Source organism: Hyla sarda, chromosome 12 (assembly GCF_029499605.1).
Source record: "Hyla sarda isolate aHylSar1 chromosome 12, aHylSar1.hap1, whole genome shotgun sequence".
Classification (NCBI taxonomy): domain Eukaryota; kingdom Metazoa; phylum Chordata; class Amphibia; order Anura; family Hylidae; genus Hyla; species Hyla sarda.
In genome coordinates this window covers 21,552,904-21,572,076 of record NC_079200.1, presented here as the reverse complement: position 1 = coordinate 21,572,076, position 19,173 = coordinate 21,552,904, and the positions used below count along the sequence as shown (strand labels likewise).

At 44.4% G+C, this 19,173-nt stretch overlaps 1 protein-coding gene across 5 annotated transcripts in view; it reads right to left on the bottom strand.

Annotated features, from left to right (window-relative positions):
- Positions 1-19,173, bottom strand: part of LOC130297073 (trafficking kinesin-binding protein 1-like) — a 107,401-nt gene that overhangs the window by 28,636 nt on the left and 59,592 nt on the right. For 4 of the 5 annotated variants that reach the window (XR_008849382.1, XM_056549305.1, XM_056549309.1 and 1 more), the window contains exons 4-6: positions 2,709-2,785; positions 1,566-1,682; positions 10-107 (exon numbers count right to left, since the gene is read on the bottom strand). Coding sequence is in view for 4 of the 5 variants with exons in the window: in XM_056549305.1 (XP_056405280.1) it covers positions 10-107; positions 1,566-1,682; positions 2,709-2,785 (292 nt within the window). In the remaining variant the exon portion in view is untranslated. Of the gene's footprint in view, positions 1-9; positions 108-1,565; positions 1,683-2,708; positions 2,786-7,542; positions 8,589-19,173 lie in introns of those variants that run through there. The other variant, XM_056549307.1, reaches the window with a different exon arrangement.

The following is a 19,173-nucleotide window of genomic DNA, read 5'->3' as shown; positions in this document are numbered from 1 at the left end:
TGTACTGACGGAGTAGACGTTGCAGACACTGGCTCACTGTCTACGTTGCTGGTATAGAGGTGGAGAAGATCTTCCCGCATTGAGATGTCATGTCGCAGCTGAAAGACCTGAGGGGGCAAAAATAGAACTCACACTAAAAATTCCAAAGGTTATGAGATCTTGGAGACATGGCTATTTTCTAAGGGCCTATTCACACAGGCGGAATTTCCGCACCAATTCCGCTTCCTTGGGTGGTTTCTGACTTGTGTGGATTTTGTGTGGAATCGGTGTGGAATTTCAGAAGTGTGGAATGCCATAGAAGTCTATGGGCTTAAATTTGAGGCGCAAATTCCGCAAGCGGAAATTCTGCCGTGTGAATAGATCCTTAGGCTAGGTTCACACTGTGGAATTTCTGGGCAGAATCTCTGCCGGAGATCGAACCGGCGGCACTAAGACCACGCTGATTACATTGCCGTCCCCATAGATGGCAATGCATTTCTGAGCAGATCTCCCAAAAGATCCACCCAGAAATGCATTGCAGTCTATGGGGGCAGAAATGCACTCTGCTTGGTCCTAGCACCGCCGGCTCGATCTCCAGCAGAAATTCTGCCAAGAAATTCTGCAGTGTGAACCCCCCCCCTAAGGGTCTATTCACACGGCAGAATTTCCGTTCATCCGCCCCAATTCCACTTTTGCTTCTGAGGATTTTGTGCTGAATTGGTGCGGAATCAGAGCGGAAATTCTGCAGAAGTGTGAATGGGAGTGTGGACTCCCATAGAAGTGTATTGGGCTTTTCATTTGAATTCCGCTTGAGGAAATTCTGCTGTGTAAATAGACCCTAAGGCTGGGTTCACAGCGGAATCTCTGGGCAGAATTTCTGCCGGAGATCAAGCCAGCGGTACTAGGACCATGCAGACTGCATTGTCGTCCCCATAGAAGGCAATGCATTTCTGGGTGGATCTTTTGAGAGATCTGCTCAGAAAGCCATTGCCATCTATGGGGACAGCAATGCAGTCAGCGCGTTCCTAGTGCCGCCAGCTCGATCTCCGTCAGAAATTCTGCCCAGATATTCCACAGTGTGAACCTAGCCTAAGGATCTGTTCACACGGCAGAATTCTGCTCATTTGTCCCAATTCCGCTTCCGCGGATTTTGTGCGGAATTGGTGCGGAAATTCAACAGGAGTGTGAATGGGAGTGTGGAATCCCATAGAAGTCTATTGGGCTTTCATTTGAGGCTGAATTCCTCAAGCGGGATTCTGCTTGCGGAAATTCTGCCATGTGAATAGACCCTCAGTGTATCACATTGGCAGAATTTCTGCTTGTGGAATTCCACCTCAAATGGAAGTCCAATAGACTTCTATGGGATTCCACACTTCTGCATGCAGAATTTGTGCACTAATTCTGCACCCTCTGGGACTATTCACAAGGCAGAATTTCCGCTTGCGGAATGGGAGTGCGGAATCCCATAGAAGTCTATGGGCTTTAATTTGAGGCGGAAATTCCGCCGTGTGAAAAGACCCTTAGAGAAATTTTCACTAGTCTGCCTGGCATGGTCTGTGATGTCTGGCAGCGTTTTATTCTCTTACCTCTTCTTTGGCAGCCTCCAGCTGTTCCTCCAGAAACTCATTCCTTGCTGTCAATTCCTGATTCTGCTTCAAAAGAGATTGTCCAATACGGGCGGCGAGCTCCAGATCACGCTCTTTCTATAACAAAAAATAACAAAAATGTGACCCCTCCAACAAAAAACAAACATGCCTACAATCTTGACAAGTTAGGATGTCCATGCGAGGGATATATCAATTGGAAACATCTGTTGTGGGATCCATGGCAGAAACCTTATTGGGCAGACTGTGTAAGGCTGGGTCCACACTACGTTTTGTCCCATACGGGAGCGCATACGGCAGGGGGGAACTAAAACCTCGCGCTCCCGTATGTCATTCATTTCAATGAGCCGGCCGGAGTGAAACGTTCGGTCCGGTCGGCTCATTTTTGCGCCGTATGCGCTTTTCCCCCGGACCTAAAACTGTGGTCAACCACGGTTTGAGGTCCGGTCGTAAAAGCGCATACGGCGCAAAAATGAGCCGACGGGACCGAACGTTTCACTCCGGCCGGCTCATTGAAATGAATGACATACGGGAGCGCGAGGTTTTAGTTCCCCCCTGCCGTATGCGCTCCCGTATGGGAGAAAACGTAGTGTGAACCCACCCTAATACAGGCCTCACTCTAGGAAAAATGGAGGATTTAAAGCTCCAAGACAACACCGACCCCCTTTAATGGTACACTATGAACTTATGGTGAATACTAAATAGGGTTTCCTGGCAAAATTTATTGATGATTTATACTAAAGATAGTCATCCACAATGGATGGATGGATAGATGGATGGATGGATGGATGGATGTGCTCTGGACAAGTAGGGAGACACCTAGTGGCAGCTTTTTTAAACACAAATATAACATAGAAAACTTCATTTTTTTTTTTTTAAACAAAGTATATTAGAAAGATTTCTTATTTACCAAAAGGAGTGTAATAGCAAAAAATAGTTCTTAATGACAGTGTCCATTTAAGGTTATCTAGCATGTGTCAAAACCTTTGAATGTCCGATACAATCTTGAATCTAAGTATTGTTACAAATTATAATTAAGATAAAATCTGGATTTCAGCAATCTTTCCGTAATCTGGTTCATGACCCTGGTATGGCGCCCTACCCCCCCCCCCCCCCCCTTGTTACCTCTTCAAGCAGGCCGGTCACAGCGTCTATGTCCCGATAGGTCTTGGTCACTCTGCCCACGCGCTCAGAACATAGGACTGAAAACAAAATAATATTAAAAAACATGATATACCATAAATTACAATAATAAATATAGCAGAAACCAGGTCCACAATTATGCGTCTGTTATAATGATAACGTTCCAGCGCAATCTTAGGGCTGATCTGAAATTAATGTGGCCCCTGAAATGTTAAAGTGCTTAACAGGAGTCGTCCGATGAGGTAAAGCTGTCAGATACAGTTATAGGAGATATATATATATATATATATATATATATATATATAACACATTATACACCTGAAGAAATATACCGGAAACTAAATCAATTTACTTTGTTGCTCTCCCCAGTATTATCCGAATATTTTGTTCCAGGTCCGGTTTAAGTTGCAAGATCACTGGGCACAACCATAACCCTCTAGAAGGGGGATTTTGTAATTGGCGTAGACACTAATTGGCAGTAATTGGGTCTTGCCAATAATAAACACAGGCTACATTCCAGATAAGAGCCAGTAATGAGGTCGGCATTTCTTTAACTATTTAAAAACCTGTGGCCGACTTTTACAAAATAACTTTTGCTGTGGATTCTGGAGCTAGAATTTAAAGGGGTACTCAGAGTTTGGAACAAACTGTTCCGAACGCTGGAACCGGCGCCGGGAGCTTGTGTGTCACACCCTAGGGCTGGGCGGTATACCGGTTCATAACGAATACCGAAATTTTTGTGCTGCACGATATGGATTTTGAGCCATACCGCAATACCGGTTTGGCCCCTCCCCCTCGGGAATGAATGAATCAGCCCAGCGCTGTGCTGTCCCCACATCGGGGAACTAATCATATGTGACCCGCGAGCGTTGTTCTGCCCTCCCCCCAATTAATTATCAGCCCAGCGCTGTCCCCATCGGGGTAAATACTCACATGTCACCCGCAAGCGCTGCCGTCCTCTTCCTCGTGTTTGTTGCAGCCGCATAAGCCGGATAATGTATAGTGTATAGTGGATAATGTAGTGTATAGTGGATAATGTATAGTGGATAATGTATAGTGGATATACATCACGCCCCCTCCCATAGACTTGCATTGAGGGTGTGTGACAGCGACGTCATGAGCCTCAGACGCTGCACCCGACGCTCTAAACAAACGCCGGGTGCAGCAGGGAGATTGACATCTTATCCCCTATGCTTTGGATAGGAGATAAGATGTCTAGGGGTGGAGTACCCCTTTAAGTTTACTGTATACTGTTTAAGTTCAATGTATGACAGGTATGCGGCTCCTCAGCTCCCCCTAATGGTGGCTGCAGGCCTTCTGAATTTTAGCATTATGTCTATGCAAATGCTCTGTATCAGAAAAACATAAAGCAAGATATGGTAAATAAATGGTAAGCCAAAAGTAGAAAATGTTTTAATTTCTCAATATTTCATGCCAGATATAAACATTTCCAGCAAGCAGGGGCCAAGGAATTGTGATTGATGATGAGCTGTGATGCACAGATAGATAATGAAATGTATATGGTTACTGGTTATGATTTCATTGTGTCTATAATTTGAGAACCTATTTATAAGCAGGTAGCCAAAGGTTCTAACTGTGTAGGGAACATGCAATTTCGTTACCACGGACATTGGCGACGACCTGTGACCCTTTAGAACTTTAGGAACCACATTCTCAAGCTGGAAAGGCAACTATGTTGTTGCATAGATCACATCTAGCTGCAGGTCCACCAGGCAACTTGTGAACCTCCAAATACATGAGAGAGGGACCTGTCAGAACTGACTAAGATTATATTAATTGTGACGTTACTTGCAATGCAAGCGGATCCCAATGGTTCCCCGAGCCCAGGAAAAAATGTCCAAAAACTGTTCATATTAACCCCTTAAGGACTCAGCCCATTTTGGCCTTAAGGACTCAGACAATTTAATTTTTACGTTTTCATTTTTTCCTCCTCGTCTTCTAAAAATCATAACTCTTTTATATTTTCATCCACAGACTAGTATGAGGGCTTGTTTTTTGCGCGACCAGTTGTCCTTTGTAATGACATCACTCATTATATCATAAAATGTATGGCGCAACCAAAAAACACTATTTTTGTGGGGAAATTAAAACGAAAAACGCAATTTTGCTAATTTTGGAAGGTTTTGTTTTCACGCCGTACAATTTATGGTAAAAATGACGCGTGTTCTTTATTCTGAGGGTCAATACGATTAAAATGATACCCATGATTACATACTTTTATATTATTGTTGCGCTTAAAAAAAATCACAAACTTTTTAACCAAATTAGTACGTTTATAATCACTTTATTTTGATGACCTCTAACTTTTTTATTTTTCCGTATAAGTGGCGGGATGGGGGCTCATTTTTTGCGCCATGATCTGTACTTTTTTATGATACCACATTTGCATATAAAAAACGTTTAATACATTTTTTATAATTTTTTTTTTAATAAAATGTATTAAAAAAGTAGGAATTTTGGACTTTTTTTTTTTTTTTCGTTCACGCCGTTCACCGTACGGGATCATTAACATTTTATTTTAATAGTTCAGACATTTACGCACGCGGCGATGCCAAATATGTCTATAAAAAATGTTTTTTACGCTTTTTGGGGGTAAAATAGGAAAAAACGGACGTTTTACTTTTTTATTGGGGGAGGGGATTTTTCACTTTTTTTTTACTTTTACTTTTAAATTTTTTTAAAATTTTTTTTACACTTGAATAGTCCCCATAGGGGACTATTCATAGCAATACCATGATTGCTAATACTGATCTGTTCTATGTATAGGACATAGAACAGATCAGTGTTTTCGGTGATCTCCTGCTCTGGTCTGCTCGATCACAGACCAGAGCAGGAGACGCCGGGAGCCGGACGGAGGAAGGAGAGGGGACCTCCGTGCGGCGTTATGAATGATCGGATCCCCGCAGCAGCGCGGCGGGCGATCCGATCGTTCATTTAAATCGCGAACTGCCGCATCTGTATTGATCCCGGCACCTGAGGGGTTAATGGCGGACGCCCGCGAGATCGCGGGCGTCAGCCATTGCCGGCGGGTCCCTGGCTGCGATCAGCAGCCGGGATCAGCCGCGCATCGCTCCGATGCCCGCGGTTATGCTTAGGACGTAAATATGCGTCCTGGTGCGTTAAGTACCACCTCACCAGGACGTACATTTACGTCCTGCGTCCTTAAGGGGTTAAAGAAAACACCATCAAAAGGACACAGTGACCTACAATAAATCATCAGCCCTGGACAAGGATGACTCCCAGGCCACCCATACTACAGAGATAAATAGAAAGTGCTATCTGAGGTGTCCAGACCACCAGCAGACGTGGAGCGCAAACAGTTGACACTTTACAGATCCTAAAAAAAATAAACAATAGTAATGTTCTCCAAGGCATCTCAAAGGGGCTATTCAGGAAAAAACTTTTTTTTTTTATACATCAACTGGCTCCAGAAAGTTAAACAGATTTGTAAATGACTTCTATTAAAAATCTTAATCCTTTCAGTACTTATGAGCTGCTGAAGTTGAGTTGTTCTTTTCGGTCTAAGTGCTCTCTGATGACACCTGTCTCGGGAAATGCCCAGTTTAGAAGCAAATCCCCATAGCAAACCTCTTCTACTCTGTGCAGCTCCAGAGACAAGCAGAGATGTCAGCAGAGAGCACTGTTGCCAGACAGAAAAAAACAACTCAACTTCAGCAGCTGATAATTATTGAAAGGATTAATATTTTTTAATAGAAGTAATTTACAAATCTGTTTAACTTTCTGGAGCCAGTTGATATAAAAAATAAAAAAATAAAAATAAAAAAAAGTTTTTTCCTGGAATACTCCTTTAATGAAGGATCCAGTTAGTTTGCAATGGTTATGCAAAAAGATTCTCTAAAACTTGAAGCAAACAGCTGACAATCTAATGTAGCCAACCTGAAGACAAAAAGGCATCTCAGCTACCAATGATTGCTCCAAGAACCTGCTATCATTCACCAAAACCTAAAGCAAAGAGCTGACAATCTAATGTAACCAAACCAACCAGAAGGCATCTCAGCTACCAATGATTGCTCCAAGAATTTGCTATCCGCAGGCAAATGCACTCACCGAAACCTAAAGCGAAGGGATGACAATCAATCTAATGTAGCCAACCTGAAGACTAGAGATGAGCGAACTTACAGTAAATTCGATTCGTCACGAACTTCTCGGCTCGGCAGTTGATGACTTATCCTGCATAAATTAGATCAGCTTTCAGGTGCTCCCGTGGGCTGGTAAAGGTGGATACAGTCCTAGGAGACTCTTTCCTAGGACTGTATCTACCTTTTCCAGCCCTCCGGAGCATCTGAAAGCTGAACTAATTTATGCAGGATAGGTCATCAACTGCAGAGCCGAGAAGTTCGTGACGAATCGAATTTACTGTAAGTTCGCTCATCTCTACTGAAGACAATAAGACATCTCAGCTACCAACGATTGCTCCAAGAACTTGCTATGCACATGCCAATGCATTCACCGAAACCCAAAAGCGAAGGGCTGACTATCTAATGTAGCCAAACCAACAAGAAGGCATCTCAGCTACTAACGATTGCTCCAAGAACCTGCTATCAGCATGCAAATGCAGTCATCGAAACCTAAAGCGAAGAGCCAACCTGAAGACAAGAAGACATCTCAGCTACCAACGATTGCTCCAAGAACTTGCTATCCGCATGCCAATGCATTCACCGAAACCCAAAGGGAAGGGCTGACTATCTAATGTAGCGAAACCAAAGACCATTATCTACTTTCGAATGGCCTCGCTCCTACAGACCCTCATCCACACTTGGGTCTTGGACCTTACCTTCCAGGTCGACGGACATGGAGTCCGCCTCGATATCATAGATGAGATTTCCATTGCATTCGTTCTCGTTTGCAAGATTGCAAGAGTGTTCCCAAAACTCCATGGCTGCCGGATGGCAAGTGGAGGATGAACTAGCACACTCAATGGGGAACGTGAACTCCTACAGGAACTTTGCTGGGTATTTTGGAGAACAGGCAGCTCCCAGCGCGGTGCCTGGTCATATCCTGATGTCCCCAGTCTGCAGGCATCAGAGGAGGTGACAATGAGTGGCACTCTCTAAGGTACTATGCACAGTGTGTGACGTTGTGATGCTCTTCTGGATCTAGCTATTTACAACCCTAGGCTTCTGTGTATATACACCTGGCTGGGCAGTCCTACGCCAATGCCGAGAGGGTGGGACAGGATAGCAAAACAAAACACTGTCCCCTCCGCGTTCAAATACAGGGCTTCATTCAGATGGTAATGAGTAAGTGACCCACCCCCTTCATTCCTATGAGAAAAAAAAACATCTCGGTGGTCTTCTGCATTGGAAGGGAATAACAACGTAAGGAGATTCCCCCCTCTTTTCAGTTAGAGACATGGTATGTTCCAAGCTTTGACAATCCGACACTCCACCTGCTCTTATCTCGGAGCCATAAACATGGGAAATGACAATAACAAAGTGTGCAGAAACACGTCCGCAAAAAGTCACATACACCAATACACATTGGCCCTCATTTACTTAGAAAATCGGGTTGTAAGTCTATGTTGCTTTCTTACCCGACTGCTTTTTTCTCTGGTATTTATTATTATGTCGCATCCTGTTTGTCGCACGTGGGTTTTGTTGGTTTTGGTTTCCAACTCCTCTGAGTTGTCGGGAAAAAATCCACAACAATTCAACAAATTCGGGTTGGAAACCTTTATAAATACGTGGGAAAGCTCAGAAATGTCGGGTTACGCCCCTTTTTTGGGTTTGGGAGAATCCACATCGGGTCCGTCGGAAAAAAAATGTCGCATCGTGTCGCAGACTGGCGCACGATGTCTGCGACATGGCGCAGACAAAGATGCGCCCCAAAAAAACGACAAAAGAAGTCGGGTTTAGAATAGTAAATGAGGGCCATGGTGTGCGGGATGAGACGAAAGCTGACAAAAATGCAGACAAATATAATAAAAATAATAAAAAATATTGATTTATTAAAGATTGCAAAATTTGCAGATGGTTATAAAAAATTTGCACAAGTCAAGGTGTCGAATGCGTCCAACTTAAAATAAACAAACAAACTAAATACAATACAGTAAATACAAAATACAATATAATACAATACCATGAAAATAAAGCAACATTGTTTCCATAGATCAGTTGTCCACAACTTGTGCCTCGCCAGCTGTTGCAAAACTACAACTCCCAGCAAGCCCTGACAGCCTGCGGCTGTCAGGGCTTGCTGGGAGTTGTAGTTTTGCAACAGCTGGAGACTTGCAGGTTGGGATCACTACTTCGTACACATAGGTCAAACATGCCAGAACAATAAACCATAATTTGTATGTAAAGAAGATCGATCCAGCCAATCATAAATGTTTATTGCCAAATGGAATGTGGGATAAGCGGTCAGCAGACGCCTATGGTGCCGCTTATCATACAGGCATGTAGACATCCAACAAACCTAAACCACACATTAAAGGGGTACTCCGGTGAAAACCTTTTTTTTTTTTTTTTTTTTTAAATCAACTGGTGCCAGTAAATTAAACAGATTTGTAAATTACATCTAATAAAAATCTTAATCCTTCCTGTACTTATTAGCTGCTGAATACTACAGCGGAAATTCTTTTCTTTTTGAAACACAGAACTGTCTGCTAACATCACGAGCACAGTGCTCTCTGCTGACATCTCTGTCCATTTTAGGAACTGTCCAGGGTAAAAGGAAATCCCCATAGCTAACATATGCTGTTCTGGACAGTTCATAAAATGGACAGAGATGTCAGCAGAGAGCACTGTGCTCGTGATGTTAGCAGACAGTTCTGTGTTTCAAAAAGAAAAGAATTTCCGCTGTAGTATTCAGCAGCTAATAAGTACAGGAAGGATTAAGATTTTTTAATAGAAGTAATTTACAAGACTGTTTAACTTTCTGGCACCAGTTGGAAAAAAAAAGGTTTTCACCGGAGTACCCGTTTAAAGGTGATACAGTGGGGCAAGAAAGTATTTAGTCAGCCACCAATTGTGCAAGTTCTCCCCCTTAAAAAGATGAGGGGCGCCTGTAATTTCCATCATAGGTATACCTCAACTATGAGAGACAGAATGAGAAATATAATCCATAAAATCACATTGATTGTTAAAGAATTTATGTGAAAATTATGGTGGAAAATAAGTATTTGGTCACCTACAAACAAGCAAGATTTCTGGCTCTCACAGACCTGTAGCTTCTTCTTTAAGAGTCTCCTCTGTCCTCCACTTGTTACCTGTATTAATGGCTCCTGTTTGAACTTGTTATCAGTATAAAAGACACCTGTCCACAACCTCAAACAGTATGGCTGAGACCAAAGAGCTGTCGAAGGACACCAGAAACAAAATTGTAGACCTGCACCAGGCTGGGAAGACTTAATCTGCAATAAGCAAGCAGCTTGGTGTGAAGAAATCAACTGTGGGAGCAATTATTAGAAAATGGAAGACATACAAGACCACTGATAATCTCCCCCGATCTTGGGCTCCACGCAAGATCTCACCCCGTGGTGTCAAAATGATCACAAGAACGGTGAGCAAACATGCCAGAACCACATAGGAGGAACTAGTGAATGACCTGCAGAGAGCTGGGACCAAAGTAACAAAGGCTACCATCAGTAACACACTACGCCGCCAGGGACTCAAATCATACAGTGCCAGACTTGTCCACCTGCTTAAACCAGTACATGTTCGGGCCCGTCTGAAGTTTGCTAGAGAGCATTTGAATGACCCAGAAGAGGATTGGAAGAATGTCATATGGTCAGATGAAACCAAAAGTAGAACTTTTTGGTAAAAACTCAACTCGTCAAATTTGGAGGAGAAAGAATGCTGAGTTGCATCCAAAGAACACCATACCTATTGTGAAGCATGGGGGTGGAAACATCATGCATTGGGGTTGATTTTCTGCTAAGGGACCAGGATTCGTGTAAAGGAAAGAGTGACTGATTCGTGTAAAGGAAAGAGTGAATGGGGCCATGTATCGTGAGATTTTGAGTGAAAACCTCCTTCCATCAGCAAGGGCATTGAAGATGAAATGTAACTGGGTCTTTCAGCATGACAATGATCCCAAACACACCGCCTGGGCAACGAAGGAGTGGCTTCGTAAGAAGCATTTCAAGGTCCTGGAGTGGCCTAGCCAGTCTCCAGATCTCAACCCTATAGAAAACCTTTGGAGGGAGTTGAAAATCCGTGCTGCCCAGCGACAGCCCCAAAACATCACTGCTCTAGAGGAGATCTGCATGGAGGAATGGGCCAAAATATCAGCAACAGTGTGTGAAAACCTTGTGAAGACTTACAGAAAACGTTTGATCTCTGTCATTGCCAACAAAGGATATATAACAAAGTATTGAGATGAACTTTTGTTATTGACCAAATACTTATTTTCCACCATAATTTGCAAATAAATTCTTTAAAAAAATCAGACAATGTGATTTTATGGATTTTTTTTCTCAATAGGTCTCTCATAGTTAAGTTATACCTATGATGAAAATTACAGCCTCTCATCTTTTTATGGGGGGAGAACTTGCACAATTGGTGGCTGACTAAATACTTTCTTGCCTCGCTGTATCGCCTTTAATGTGTGGTTCAGGTATGTTGGATGTCTATATGCCTGTGTGATAAGCGGCACCATAGGTGTCTGCTGACCGCTTATCCCACATTCCAGCGGGAAAAACTTACGTTTTGGATCTCGGGGAGGTCCGAACCCACTGCAATCTCCTTTACGGGCCCCTGTCTCTCCCCCAGAGCAGCACATCCTATCGTGACCCCAACATGAAGCAGCTGCCGACACCCCCCCTCCATATATCTCTATATTAAAGCCGTTTGGTGATCTGCGGGGGTCGTGATGCACCACTCTGGGGGAGAGTCGGGGCCTTGTACAGGAGATCAAGGGGGGGGGGTCCAGCGATCAGACCCCTCCGTGATCTAAAACTTATTCCCTATCCTTTGGATAAGGCATAAATTTTTACCCATGATACTTTACTCCTTTAAACTGAGAGCAGGATCTGCTTGTACATAGCTAGACATGAATTCATTGCAGGGGTTTCGCTATAGGGGTTCCAGAGGGGTTCCATTCTATGCCTATAGGCAGAATAGGCAGCCGCCTAGAGCGCCCTCTTGATTGGGGAGCCACTCTGCCCGCTGCAAAACGGTTAGCAGCCGGCCAGCATCCAAAGCACCCGCCGCTCATTCGAAGCATCCCCCCCCCACCCCGGTACCATAATATTCAGCATTCTTCAGCCTGCTGGAGGAGCGCAGTGCCACCTCCAAGGTCAGACAGACAGATCCTGACATTGTGTGTGCCTCCATACATCCGCCTCATGAGGAGGAGGTTTGCTACAGTGTGACACCCCAGTAGTAAGGTAGGGTGTGGCAAAGGGCGGAGCCAAGGGGAGGAGTCAAGGGCGGCAAAATTTAGCTTTCGCCAAGGGTGGCAGAAATCCTTGCACCAGCCCTGTCCAGAGGTAGCAGTTGCACCCAGGTTTAGGTCCCAAAGGCGGCATACTAAGGTACCAGTATTATAAATAATACATTCTGAAAGGTTGGGTCCACCTGTGGTGGAGAAAAAGCTTAACTGGTACTTGTCATGTAGAAAAACTTTTGATATGTCATAGAGACAGAACAACAGTTAGTCAGGGTCTGAGTGTGCAGACCCCGACTGTTCACGAGAAAGTGTCAGGTGACCTGGATGTACTTGCAATGCAACTCTATGGCGCCGTCCATGTCTCAGACGCAGAGTGAGGAGAGAAGCATGCAGCAGCACACTTCTCCCTGCTTGTTCACATCATCGGTCGGTGTCGGAAGACTCAGACTCCAACCGAGAAAACGTTGGAGATGTCATAATTTTTTTTGCTCTCAAAGGTACACTTTAAGTATGTCTCATAAATATTGTATCTGACAGATAAGAATCGGTTATAAAGTCTGATTATGTACGTACACAAAGGTTATTGCCATAAGTGCTAAAGAGGAACACACCGTGATCAAACTCTGTAATACTTGGTTCTCCAGCAGCTGATAGGGTACAACAAGGTTTGTTTAGGTGTTTAAAGGGGTACTCCGGTGGAAAACATTTTTTTTTTCAAATCAACTGGGGCCAGAAAGTTAAACAGATTTGTAAATCACTTCTATATAAAAATATTAATCCTTATTAGCTGCTGTATAATACAGAGGAATGTGAGTTGTTCTTTCCAGTTTGGCCACATTAACCACTTTAACATCTGGAAAGATGTGTTGAAGACCATGAAGACCACTGGTGTAACATTCATGTAGATGACACAACTTCTAAGAGAAATAGATGGATAGCGGCACTAGTATCATAAATCTTCACACTCTAATTAGGACCCCAGGAACAGCTGAGAGAGTCTCTGTTCTGACCCGCGGTGGTGCTAGGACAGAGAATCAGGCATCAGTATAATGTAATGACAACAAAAGAACATAGCCTGCACTCACTGCACAGTACGGGTCTGACAGCCTCGGGCTCCGGACCTCCTCGGTAATGTGGGACTTCCAGCAGATGCTGACAGCGCTCAGAAAACAGGCAACTGCCGGCGGTTTCGCATTACAATCAACGCTTCTTCCGGCCTTCCGGCCGGAAGAAGCGTTGATTGTAACGCGAAACCGCCGGTAGTTGCCTGTTTTCTGAGCGCTGTCAGCATCTGCTGGAAGAAGCGTTGGAAGAAGCGTTGATTGTAACGCGAAACTGCAGTTGCCTGTTTTCTGAGCGCTGTCAGCATCTGCTGGAAGAAGCGTTGGAAGAAGCGTTGATTGTAACGCGAAACTGCAGTTGCCTGTTTTCTGAGCGCTGTCAGCATCTGCTGGAAGAAGCGTTGGAAGAAGCGTTGATTGTAACGCGAAACCGCAGTTGCCTGTTTTCTGAGCGCTGTCAGCTTCTGCTGGAAGAAGCGTTGATTGTAACGCGAAACCGCCGGCAGTTGCCTGTTTTCTGAGCACTGTCAGCATCTGCTGGAAGAAGCGTTGGAAGAAGCGTTGGAAGAAGCGTTGATTGTAACGCGAAACCGCCGGTAGTTGCCTGTTTTCTGAGCGCTGTCAGCATCTGCTGGAAGAAGCGTTGGAAGAAGCGTTGATTGTAACGCGAAACTGCAGTTGCCTGTTTTCTGAGCGCTGTCAGCATCTGCTGGAAGAAGCGTTGGAAGAAGCGTTGATTGTAACGCGAAACTGCAGTTGCCTGTTTTCTGAGCGCTGTCAGCATCTGCTGGAAGAAGCGTTGGAAGAAGCGTTGATTGTAACGCGAAACCGCAGTTGCCTGTTTTCTGAGCGCTGTCAGCTTCTGCTGGAAGAAGCGTTGATTGTAACGCGAAACCGCCGGCAGTTGCCTGTTTTCTGAGCACTGTCAGCATCTGCTGGAAGAAGCGTTGGAAGAAGCGTTGGAAGAAGCGTTGATTGTAACGCGAAACCGCCGGCAGTTGCCTGTTTTCTGAGCGCTGTCAGCATCTGCTGGAAGAAGCGTTGGAAGAAGCGTTGATTGTAACGCAAAACCGCCGGCAGTTGCCTGTTTTCTGACCGCTGTCAGCATCTGCTGGAAGAAGCGTTGGAAGAAGCGTTGATTGTAACGCAAAACCGCCGGCAGTTGCCTGTTTTCTGAGCGCTGTCAGCATCTGCTGGAAGAAGTGTTGATTGTAATGCGAAACCGCCGGCAGTTGCCTGTTTTCTGAGCGCTGTCGTCAGCATCTGCTGGAAGTCCCACGTTACCGAGGAGGTCCGGAGCCCGAGGCCGTCAGACCCGTATTGTGCGGTGAGTGCAGGCTATGTTCTTTTGTTGTCATTCATGTAGATGACAAAGCACATTGACAAACCCTGTACATAGTCCCCAAGTCTCCAATATGGACCTGTGGGGATTAAGTGCGTTACTATGAGGAGAATAAAATGACACAAATCCAACATCTCCCACTTCCTGTGTTCTTTAAAGACACCTCTTTAAGCATCCCCCTAAGGCACTGTTCACACTGATGTATGGAGAAAAGATGCTGAAACTACACATTCCATAGGCCAACCAAACGTAACAGCACACAAAGAAATATTCTTAGGAGAAACCCATAGAAGCTGGAGAGGCATCAGGTACAAAATACTACATGCTTCAGCAATGTCGTTACTTCCTAATAATAAGAATCCCCCCCCCCCTTTACTATTAATATGGAGCATCCTCTCAAAGGTCCTATGTGGTGTCCCAGTACCGTATTGCATACCGTACCTTGTATGGTGGTCCCAAAGTCAAAGTAACTACGCTCAGGTAGGACCCCCCAGGTGGGACAGCCCCTAGTCGCCTCTCTTCTACTCTAATTTTGTGATGTTTATATATGCACATATTTAATAATAATAATAATAATAATAATGTATATTTAATATAATGTATAGTACATTTACCTTGTTAGCGTCGCAGGACCTTCGGTCATGTGACTGTGTTAATTCCTCTATGGTATGTTAGAGGACCTTTGGAGGTCCTAGGGTCCCATGCTACCCATAATTCTATGTAAAGGTGATTGACAGAAGTATTGAACCAATTAGCTCTAGTCCAGCCCCTGCCCATATAAGGGAGCTGTAGCCAATTATCGCTCTCTTGGGTTGCTGCTCTCGTGGATGCTGGACTAGCAGGACGGATCTGCGCAACTTTCAAAGACACGCTAGGCCAGAAAACCTACCGGCCTCAGCCTAAACTAAACCGTGAGTTCTAAACTAATCCAGGCTAAAGCTAGCGTGACTACTGGACCGCAACTAAATCCCCTAAATCCAGTGGAACAGTGCATATAAGTCTAAGGACTCAAAATTGTTTAAGGTCCCAACCTTTGTCAATCTCCAAGAGAATTTGCATTTGTAGAGACTGTTCCTGTTATGATGCTTGCATAAAATCTTCAGTAAAAGTTCCAACTGTTTTCAGCAAACTCTCCGGTTGTGGATATTCAATTATTCTAAACCTCCCTATCGCTCTTGGGAAGGGTGGCGGTAGGACAAGCATTACAGAGGAGCCCCCACCCTGGCGTCATGAATAGAAAGGGTTAACCAGACACCCTTTAGGAACTGCACAGCTACACTCCCTACACCCAACTCCCCCAGCCTATCACACCTATACAAGCAGTAGGCTGGTGTCTACATACATAATCTTACAGTCATGAAAGTCTTACCCAGCTTGAAACCCATAGTTTACTTTGGAGAAGGTATGGCATCACTATTTATTGGAGAGTTAGGGTACAATAGATGCTGACCCTTCATGATGGATTTCGAGAAGCCTGTAGCCTTTGTATTTCCTATGAGCTGCCTGATCATACTAAGTCATATCTTTCCATTTTTAGGATTTCAAAAGAGAAAGACTAAGACAGTGAAATCTCTAGGCGTAGAATCAACTAATAGACCAGGATGAATTACTGGGTGATGTTAGGTCAAGCTTAACCCCTTAAGGACCCAGCCATTTTACACCTTAGGACCCGGCCATTTTTTGAACATCTGACCACTGTCACTTTAAACATTAATAACTCTGGGATGCTTTTACTTATCAATCTGATTCCGAGATTGTTTTTTCGTGACATATTCTACTTTAACATAGTGGTAATATTTTGTGGTAACTTGCATCCTTTCTTGGTGAAAAATCCCCAAATTTGATGAAAAATGTGAAAATTTAGCATTTTTCTAACTTTGAAGCTCTCTGCTTGTAAGGAAAATGGATATTCCAAATATTTATTTTATTTTATTCACATATACAATATGTCTCCTTTATGTTTGCATCATAAAATTGACGAGTTTTTACTTTTGGAAGACACCAGAGGGCTTTAAAGTTCAGCAGCAATTTTCCAATTTTTCACAAAATTTTCAAACTCATTATTTTTCAGGGACCAGTTCAGGTTTGAAGTGGATTTGAAGGGTCTTCATATTAGAAATACCCCACAAATGACCCCATTATAAAAATCGCACCCCCCAAAGTATTCAAAATGACATTCAGTCAGCGTTTTAACCCTTTAGGTGTTTCACAGGAATAGCAGCAAAGTGAAGGAGAAAATTCACAATCTTCATTTTTTACACTTGCATTTTCTTGTAGACCCAATTTTTGAATTTTTACAAGGGGTAAAAGGAGAAAATTTATACTTGTATTTGTAGCCCAATTTCTCTCGAGTAAGCACATACCTCATATGTCCATGTAAAGTGTTCGGCGGGCGCAGTAGAGGGCTCAGAAGCGAAGGAGCGACAAGGGGATTTTGGAGAGTACGTTTTCCAGAAATGGTTTTTGGGGGGCATGTTGCATTTAGGAAGCCCCTATGGTGCCAGAACAGCAAAAAAAAAAAACACATGCCATACCATTTTGGAAACTAGACCCCATGAGGAACGTAACAAGGAATTAAGTGAGCCTTAATACCCCACAGGTGTTTCACGACTTTTGCATATGTAAAAAAAAAATAATATATTTCACTAAAATGTGTGTTTCCCCCCAAATTTCACATTTTTGCAAGGGTTAATAGCAGAAAATACCCCCCAAAATTTGTAACCCCATCTCTTCTGAGTATGGAGGTACCCCATAAGTTGGCATGAAGTGCATTACGGGCGAACTACAATGCTCAGAAGAGAAGGAGTCATATTTGGCTTTTTGAGAGCAAATTTTGCTCGGGGGCATGTCGCATTTAGGAAGCCCCTATGGTGCCAGGACAGCAAAATAACCCCCACATGGCATACCATTTTGGAAACTAGACCCCTTGAGGAACGTAACAAGGGGTACAGTGAGCATTTACCCCCCACTGGTGTCGTTCAGATCTTTGGAACAGTGGGCTGTACAAAATATTTTATTTGCACAGCCCACTGATCCAAAGATCTATCAGACACCAGTGGGGTGTAAATTCTCACTGCACCCCTCATTACATTCCGTGAGGGGTGTAGTTTCCGAAATGGGGTCACATGTGTTTTTTTTTTCTTTTTTGCGTTTGTCAAAACCGCTGTAACAATCAGCCACCCCTGTGCAAATCACCTCAAATGTACATGGCGCACTCTCCCTTCTGGGCCTTGTTGTGCGCCCCCAGAACACTTTACGCCCACATATGGGGTATCTCCGTAGTCGGGAGAAATTGCATTACAAATTTTGGGGGGCTTTTTTCCCCTTTACCTCTTGTCAAAATGAAAAGTATGGGGCAACACCAGCATGTTAGTGTAAAATTTTTTTTTTTTTTACACCAACATGCTGGTGTAGACCTCAACTTCCCCTTTTCATAAGGGGTGAAAGGAGAAAAAGCCCCCCAAAATTTGTTAGGCAATTTCTGCCGAGTACGGAGATACCCCATATGTGACCCTAAACTGTTGCCTTGAAATACGACAGGGCTCCGAAGTGAGAGCGCCATGCGCATTTGAGGCCTGAATTAGGGATTTGCATAGGGGTGGACATAGGGGTATTCTACGCCAGCGATTCCCAAACAGGGTGCCTCCAGCTGTTGCAAAACTCCCAGCATGCCTGGACAGTCAACGGCTGTCCGGCAATACTGGGAGTTGTTGTTTTGCAACAGCTGGAGGCTCCATTTTGGAAACAGTGGCGTACCAGACATTTTCATTTTTATTGGGGAGGGGGGCTGTGTAGGGGTATGTGTATATGTAGTGTTTTTAACTTTTTATTTTATTTTGTGTTAGCGTAGTGTAGTGTTTTTAGGGTACAGTCACACGGGCGGGGGGTTACAGCGAGTTTCCCGCTACGAGTTTGAGCTGCCGCGCAAAATTTGCTGCATCGCAAACTTGCAGCCTGATACTCACTGTAAGCCCCCTGCCCATGTGAATGTACCCTGTACATTCACAGGGGGGGACCTCCAGCTGGTGCAAAACTACAACTCCCAGCATGCACAGTCTATCAGTGAATGCTGGCAGTTATAGTTTTGCAACAGCTGGAGGCACACGGGTTGGGAAACACTGAGTTAGGAAACAGACAATGTTTCCCAACCAGTGTGCCTCCAGTTGTTGCAAAACCACAACTCCCAGCATGCCCAGACAGCCGAAGGGCATATTGGGAGTAGTGGTTACGTAACAGCTGGAGGAGAACAGTTTGGGGACCACTGTGTAGTGGTGTCCAAGCTGCAGCCCTCCAGATGTTGCAAAACTACAACTCCCAGTATGCCAAAACTGTCCAGGCATGCTGGGAGTTGTAGTTCTGCAACATCTGAAGGGCCAGATGTTACAGAACTACAACTCCCAGCATGCCTGGACAGTAAGGGCATGCTGAGGATGTGTAGTTTTGCAACATCTGGAAGGGCACAGTGGTCTTCAAACTGTGGACCTCCAGATGTTGCAAAACTGCAACTCCCAGCATGCCCAGACGCCAAGGGCTGTCTGGGCATGCTGGGAGTTGTAGTTTACAGGGTCCCATTACAGCAATGCATGTCGCTTTACGGCGACGTGCATTGCTGTAAAGGGCCCGACCGCGGCTGAAGATCTACTCACCTGTCGCCGCCGCCGCCATCTTCCTC